The following is an 8361-nucleotide window of genomic DNA, read 5'->3' on the forward strand; positions in this document are numbered from 1 at the left end:
ATCACACTCATCCCTCTACTCCACTAGTCCCTGGGACATATCTGTACTATAGGAATTGTAACAGAATGTTCCCTGTGTCTATACTGGTAAGGTCCAAGCTTCATAATACAAGGGATGCTGGGGAGATGGCTCAGTGGCATAAGTGCCTGCCTGGCAAGTGCAAGGTCCTGAGTTCGATCCCTGATATCTGAAAAACAAACAACCAACCATAATACCACAGATGATACCTTCAAATCTTTGATTTCTAGTACATGGCACAAACCAAACAGGTAATTGAAAAACAGTGAAGGTAAATAAGAGAACAGATAGGAAAACTCATTTCAAAGATGATATGGCTGGTAGGACACATGCATTAACGTTATTGGTAGTGTGATTAAGTGAAGGTTAGTACCAGCCTATAGAAATGTATCTTAAAAACTTGACAGAGGATTTTGGGCTTATGCAATGGAATTTAGGTTTTTGCTGCTTAAAATATTTTATGTTTTGTATTTTAGTTTTTTAAAAAATACTATATATCCCCGGTCTAACTATCAAACCTCCAGCCCCCGCATCTGCCTAAGCAGGCGCTTTAATTCCCTGAGCTATCTGGCTGGCCCTTAAAAAAACTATACTTTTTAAAGAGAGTACAAAGTAGTATTAAAAGCAAAAAAAAATCAGTGATACAGAATTTCACTTGACAAAGTAATATAAATTTCACAGTATTTGTTGTAACGCGTTGTGTTGTCTTCCAACCGGTCATTCATATCACCAGATGCATGCATGCAAATTTGGAATAAGAAAAGAAAAAAAGAAATGATGAGAAATTAAGAAGAGAAAAAGTACCAACAATTGAAAAAAGGAGACAAAACAAATCAGCATTATCTGCTCCTTCTCACAGACCAGCAGAAATGCACAGTACAGTTGTCCGAACCATCCTGCTTATATATACAGATGTATCTCTTCCCCCCACTCCCTCTCCTGTCCTTTTCCTCAACTCAGTAACTCTTTCCTTTGGAATAAGTTCATTCTCTTTTTTTTTGTGGGGGGAGGGTTGAACAAAGGTAAAATGAGTAAGTTTAATGTGCAGAAGTTCTTATAACAAGTTCTCCCCTTGTTAAAGTGGAGATGCTGCCTTGTAAGCCAGGCTGAACTTATGCCTCCTGGTTAGAATCTCTGCCCTGTCCTGCATTCCCTTCCCCTTCTCTTTCTCCTTCCTCCTTCCCCCCTTCCCCTTCCTGCTCCTCCTGTCTTTGTGGCATTGGGAGTTGACCCAACGCCCACCCACTCCACTACTACACCCCTACTCCGCTTGTTGAGACGGGCTCTCCTAGGTTCCTAGGTGGCACGGGTTACCATGGGATGCATCCGGCAAGTGTAACGCAGTCGCTTGTGTGTGAGAGTATTGAACTTCAGGCATACTCCATGGCAAGTAGGAAGCAGCTGGATTCACTGCTGGCCTCAGGAAGTGGTGCCCAGAGCAGGTCTGCGCAGGCAGAAACACAACTCGAGCAGAGAAGTGGTCCTGGGTGACGGGAAGGCAATAGCACCGCATGGAGGTCGCAGCACAGAGCAGCAGCCTCCAGGTCACTAAGCCTTCGAGTTTGGCCACCCTCCCCCAGCCTTGAGGTGTGTGTGACAGGAATGATTGTCAGGGCTCCTTGCCCAGCAATTCCCCTGGGTCTAATTACACAGGTGAGATGTATCGGCTGGTCCTGAACCCTGAACAAATTTGGAGAAGGGTGCGGGTGACTGAAGGTCAGGCTGGGAGGGTCAGAGTTTACCTGGATCTTTGTTTTGTCATTCTCTAATTCTCCTGGGAGCCTGGGAAGAGGAGTGGCCCTAGGGTGCTGTTTGAACCTAGGGGTTGGAAGAGCTCAGCCTTCTCAGCGTCCCTGTTTTAGCCCTGCTACCACCACTCTAGGGTCTTGCGCTCCTACCGCTGCTTCCTTAGAACACAAGCCATTCTACTAGAGGATAGAAACAAACTTTTTGCTTATTTCCTGATTTTTGCCTTTTAACAAATTTGCTTTTGAACCTCTAAGTTCAAAAACCCCACCATTTAGTACCCTTTCTGAAATGAAGGCTTTCAACTTTTTTAACTCTTTAACAAACTTCTTTTTTATTCTTCTACAAGGACTATGTCGCCATCTACTGGCAAGAAATACCCGCAGCTGAATTTTCGATATTCCAAAGGGCTATATTGAAATCAATTTCTGTGTCCTTTCAAAAGATGTATTCTTCATTGTGCTTTCTTGAAATGTCACAGTATTGTCAATAATTGTCTCTTTTGCCTGTGCTGTCAGGGTAGAGACAACACTGGTGTTGTGTGGAGGTGGCGCCACTGGGGCTCTGTTGTTGCTGTTGGGATCTGACTTCTTTCTGGAGTCAGGGAGTGAATTATCAGCTTTGAATGACTCCGTGTGGAGAAGAGGGCAGAGGTGGACGATCCTGCTCACCCGGCCAGTTCCTTTCTCTGTATGAAGGCTTTCAAGGACTAGTGAAATGTCACCCCTGGTCTGTGTCTGCTTTTACTTCAGTACTAATGGTTCCTTTTGGGGCCTAGGACCCTCTAGCATCTTTCTGAGCCTGGTGATCACCTCAGTATTCCCTGCTTTGTCCCTTTCTCACGTGCTGTCAGCCTTCCTTCCTATGACTTGGATAATAAATGTAGGGGCAAGCAGGTGTTCGGACCTCCAGCTAGGTCTGGCTCCTCATGCTGTCCCGTGTGGGTCTCGGGGTCTGGGGGCAACGTGAGGTTGGCTCCTGCATCCAAGCACCCTTGTTCTGATCAGTGGGGCCTCGTGGGAGTGGCAGGTGTCCAGCAAGTGGCCGGGGCCCGTGCTGGTGGAGCTCACACCACCTACCACGTGGGAACAGACTTCTGTGAACAGGGACCAGGTCACAAGTAAGGTGTCAGTCACACCAAGGGGTGAGAAGTGGCAGATGACCTGTAGATTACTTCTAATGATAGATTTGGGACTCCATAGATTTTGATACCTGATCACACAACCACCACAATGGAGAAATTGTTTCCTGCTAATGGTGGAGACTTTTGAGACTGGGGATAGATACAAAAGATCATTGTTTAGATAAAAGTTTAGGCTTCTAAAGTTTACAACAGTCTGGAAGGAGGACAGAGGGGTAGTCACCAGATGGAAGTGTGTATCAAAATCTAATCTTGGGGCTGAGGAGATAGCCTAGTGGTCTCACAAGGACCTGGGTTCAATCCCTGGTGTCACATGCTGTGCAGACCCCTGAACCCTGGAAACGCTGTGCTGACCATTGAAATCGGGTATAGTGGTGCATGCCTGTAATCCCAGCACCGGGGAGGCTGGGAAAGGAGGATCACTCTGTGTCTGAGCTGTGTAGTGAGAGCCTGTGTCAAATAAGTAAATAACTGTCTAATCTTGATACTCTGTGGTTGAGTTAGGTTTGACTGGTGGGGTTAAAACAAACAAATTATGAGTTCTGGCTGTATAAGGGCCTTTTTTCTAAGTCATAGTGTTGGTGGGAGTTTGGGGGCAGCTGAGACACAAGTTAGGCATCCTGGCTCCTTCTGGAGGTCTGGAGCGCTCATGTCTGTAGATGGAATTGTGGCCAGTAGTGTGAATCTCTTGAGGTACAGCATTGTGTCTGTCAGCCCCTCTCTTTAGGAGGCTGAGGCAGGAAGACTGGGAGTTTGAACCCAGCCTGGGCAAGTTAGAGAAGTATCAGTCTCAAAAATTCTCAGAGGGCTGAAGACATAGCTCAGTGGTAGAGTGCCTACTTAGCTGACACAAGACATTGTGTTTAATCTCCAGCACAGGAAAAAAAAAAAAAAAAAAAAAACATCAGTCTGAGCCTCCTGATTAAAACATTTCAGCAATGTTGCAAACTTCAATGTTAAGTTTCACAGCATAGATGTTTTCATCTCCAGCTCTCTTCCGTTGTCCCCAGCACTCCCTGGTCACAGTTCATAGCACTTTGCACTTTTACCTATCTTGTGCCTTTGCTCTGGAGCTTCTTCTTCAACTCCCTGTAGAAAGAGAGGTTCTAACTCTACTTATCTTTAAGATAAAAAACTTCGGAGGTAAGTATGGTGGCACATGACTATAATTCCAACACTCTGGGAAGCTGAGGCAGGAGGATCAAAAACTCTAACCCAGTTTGGGAAAATTATTGATTTAGCAAGATTCTGTCTCCAAATAAAAATTCAAAAGGGCTAGCAATGTAACTCAGTGCAGAGGCCCTGGTGGGTTTGGCACCCAGTACTGAAAAAGAAAAGATATAATAAATATATTGATATATCTTGACACAAAGACATAATATAATAAGGTATCGTTCATAGGGCACCTTCATTTCCTCTCCAGACTTGTGCTTAGGTAGTTCATCCTCGGAGCGCACATGACTGACCCTGCGCATCTCTGTCATAGGGTTTCCTATCTTCAGCGAATGAGTTGATCTGGTATGGATCTCCTAGCAGTCAATCCTGAGCTCCTGAGATGTGTGCTTACAGAGTTGGAAGCTACTGCAGAATGAAGGAATCAGTACACGAGGGGTGGTTTGGGCATTGTGTGTCTGCTTATAAAACGATGACTTCAGCTTCTTCTCCCACCAGCTTTGGTTTTTCTTGAGCTTTCTTATTATCTGGGCAGTTTCTGCATGATGTGGGTAATACTTACTCATGAACTGAGACTTAGGGACACAGGCAGAGGATCCAGCAGGGGGTTGATGAAGATCAGCAAGACAGTGGAATCTTGTCTGCTCCTCCACAACACCCATTACTCCAATCACATTTTCCTGTATAAGGCACAGAACTCCCCTCTAAGCGGACGATGCTTTCTGGTTCGTTTATCTACTCGCCTCCTCTAGAACCACCAGGCATATAGTAGGAGAATGAAAGAACCGGTTCATTTTTTTCTGTACCAGTCTAACTATTGCGTGGGGGGATTGCATTTACTAGTAGCACCTCGTCTCCAATATCCAGAGCTGGAAAGAATTTTTTTTTTCACTCTTTAAAAATACCCAATTGCATAATATTTCAAAAGCAGCATGGGTGGTGAATATCTATAGCAGATGTTGAAATTCTGTTCAGAGGCAGTTGGACCTTATATCAAAGCTAGAGCTTTTGAACCAGGATTGTTGGCGCGTGCCTGTAATCCCAGCATTCAGGAGGCTGAGGCAGAAGATTTCCATGAATTTGGGGCCAGCCTGAACTACATAGCAAGAGCCTATTTCAAGGAACAACAAACAATTGCAGCTTTGATGTTAAGCACAGTACGTGACAGCCCGGAGACAGCTCAGACTTGCGAATGAATGACAGTTGTGTAAAGGAGTGGGTTTAATCCTGCCATTGAGAAAGAAGCAAATTACTCTTTTTCTAGTGAACTAGCATCTGTCAGGCCATTCAGTTCTATTTAATAAATTACCTCCATTAAAGCCCTAAAGTAACTTATCCTCGAAAGAGTGGTAGAGTTAATGGAGCTTACTTAAATGTGTGAGTTAGAACTTTTTTTTCACCTCCAGGTGGGATTGATTTTTTTTTTTAAATGCTTTCATTCAACCCTTACTTTTCCTCATGAATATCACATTTTCATAAAAAGATTACTCTTTAAAAGAAGTAATTCTGTCGTGCCTGAACGTCAGCAGTGGTGGGGTATCTGTGTGTGGCTGCACAGGTTATTAGAGTATGAGCCTGGCTGAGGCACCCCGCAGGATAGGGGTGTGCTATCGAAGGGTGCACTGGACCCTTCCTGAGAGGATGCTCTGAGGTAATTGGGTTCTATCTAATGCCAGCTGAAAACGAGCAAAACCAGAACTGTGCAGCTACTCAGATCTTTTAGAGAAAATTTAAGAAGCATAACCTTGCATTGATATTTGCTTTTTGAAAAGCGTTGATTACCTGGCATTCTATTTGTAATAGGAAAAGCTGAAACTGAGTTGTAAACGTAGCAAAGGTGAAGAGGATGTAATTAACATCCACAGTTCACACTGCTGCATGGATCTAAAACTGAAAACTTAATTTTCTAGCAAGTCAGTTGGAAATGTTCTTTAAATTGGTTCGTCATTAAAATGATTCTTATGTTAGGCACTTAAAAAGAGATGATTGAATTAGCCTTGAACACAGCTGATAGCAAAGCCCAGCATGAAAAAGAAAAAAAAATAACCCAGCATTTAGTTAGTATTGTGTCTCTAAATCTATGTCGGTATTTGATAGGAAGCAAAATACGTCATTTGGTGAAACAGAAGAGTTAGTTGTAATAATTAAAAACTGAATGGTATCCCCCAAATTAAGCAAGAATGCAGTGTGGCAGAATTTTTAAATTACGGGCCCAGGTGAGGTGTAGAACAAAAGACTTGCGTCAGTCCCTGTTGCAGCTGGCATTATCGCGTGTAATCACAGGTGCCGCTCTGCTCCTCACAGCATCAAGTGTAACGAAATGACTAGATAAACAAAAGAGGGAAAAGGTCTGCCGTTTTCAAGGGCTGCTTTGTGCCACATACTGTGCTGGCTGTGTAACTATGACTGATTCATTTCATTCCCATCGTCACCAGTGAAAATAGGCACCCTTGGGCTGGTGAGATAGCTCAGCGGACTAAGCACCTGCTTAGGCAAGCGCAAGTGCAGGGACCAGGGTTCGATCCAGGGTACCGCATGTTGCACCATGCGCTGACCCGGCATCTGAGCCTGTAATCCCAGCCTGAAAGGAAAAGGAGGAAAAATGCTGAAAAAGGAGGATCATTATGAGTCTGAGCTGCATAGTAAGACTCTGTACAAAAATATGTACATTTTAATGATAAAGGTAGGGACTCATTGAAGATTTTGTAGTGCATTTCTGGAAGATATAAGAGCGCACGATTACCCAGTTGGGACACCCAGGTTATCTCAGAGCTTGAGTTGTTTGTACTATGCTAGAGTGGCCTTTAAGTCCAGCCTGTTGGTTATACCCAGGGGACTATTTGGGGAAAGACCAACCATGATATTTACTAAAGGAACAATATTATAAACAACAGCTTCTGCCTGACTGACCACATATTATAGGCTGTGGCTGGTAAAACCGAATTATCTTAATCAGTTATAAAGTCATTTGGTGCTGATTAATGAAAAGGCCCTTAATCATCTCTTTTCGCTCTATCAATTCTAAGGACTGATATTCAAAACAACTATTAGAGTGGGATAAAGACTATCTCTGTAAATGTCACAGTTACTTAAAACACCTCTAAAAATATACTTCTGTGGGACAGAAGGGTTTGGTTTAAACTGCATAGACATGTAGGCAATATCAACGTAAGCTGTGAGGTTACTAAGGAACATCTTATAAAACTTTAGTATATGAAATCTGTACGCTCTAGCTATGCTTTGACTTCAGTTAGAAAAAATATTTCAATAAAGCATACTTAGCTGCATACGTCATATTAGGCAGGGGTGTAACGAGCTACATAGTAAGTGAAAAATTAATGGTAAATTGTAGAGGTTCATTATTTCCTCATCTGGATTTTCTTAATCACCACACATTAAGTCATGGTGATAAGAATTTATTCATCAATAAATACTCTCCATGAAGGGCTGGCTAAAGGGCTCAGCAGATTAAAGCACCTGCAAGCGGGTGCAGGGGCCAGGGGTTTGATCCCTAGGCCTGCTGTGCCGGCCCTGCCCCCAGGGTGCGCTAAGACAGCAATTGAGATTGGGCATGGTGGTGTGTGTGTGTAATCGAAGCTCTTAGGAAACTGTAAACCGGTGGATCACTATGATTCTGATCTAGTAGTGAGAACCTGAACACCCTGTAGACCTTTCCCTAAAATATTATCCATGGAGCGTGTATTCCATGTCCAAAGAATGATGTGTACCTCAAAGATTATTGCTTTCTGTCTTTCAATCAATTTTGTGTGCTAGGCATCTCTTCTCCATATTCAAAAGAAGGAAACTGACCCTACGGAAATTAACAGATGTTTCCAGAATTATCATTAGACAAACATCCCACCTGGATATTTAACCTATACACAGCTATGACAAAATTATTTTAACTATTTTTTTATACACCGCATATAACTGTTGATTTAGACTAAATGATTTGATTTTACTTTTTAATACTGGGGAAATTTCTCCTATTATTGTCAATGTTTCTTTTCTTTTCAGGGAACCAAAGTCCTGCAGATGTTTATGTGGTACTTGAACCCACGGCAAGTCTTCGATCTTTCTCAGGAGGGGCCAAAGGATGCGTAAGTCTGGAAATTTCCTGCCTAGTACACATGATTTATAGGAAAGTGACAACTTTCTGATTTGGGGTCAAGCTCCATTATCTGATTATCTTGTGAAATATTTTCTGACCATTTTTCATCTCCTCTCTACTCACAATTCCTTCCCTCTAAGGGTTGATGCAGTGTTCCTTCATACTGGTCATT

At 43.1% G+C, this 8361-nt stretch overlaps 1 protein-coding gene across 1 annotated transcript in view; it reads left to right on the top strand.

Moving 5' to 3' along the window:
* Positions 1–8361, top strand: part of Dgki (diacylglycerol kinase iota) — a 306437-nt gene that overhangs the window by 66031 nt on the left and 232045 nt on the right. Inside the window, exon 9 of the mRNA XM_023712766.1 lies at positions 8096–8178. Coding sequence (XP_023568534.1) covers positions 8096–8178 — 83 coding nt within the window. The remainder of the gene's footprint in view (positions 1–8095; positions 8179–8361) is intronic.

This window comes from Octodon degus, unplaced genomic scaffold (assembly GCF_000260255.1).
Source record: "Octodon degus isolate 3935 unplaced genomic scaffold, OctDeg1.0 scaffold00027, whole genome shotgun sequence".
In the NCBI taxonomy this organism is placed as follows: Eukaryota; Metazoa; Chordata; class Mammalia; order Rodentia; family Octodontidae; genus Octodon; species Octodon degus.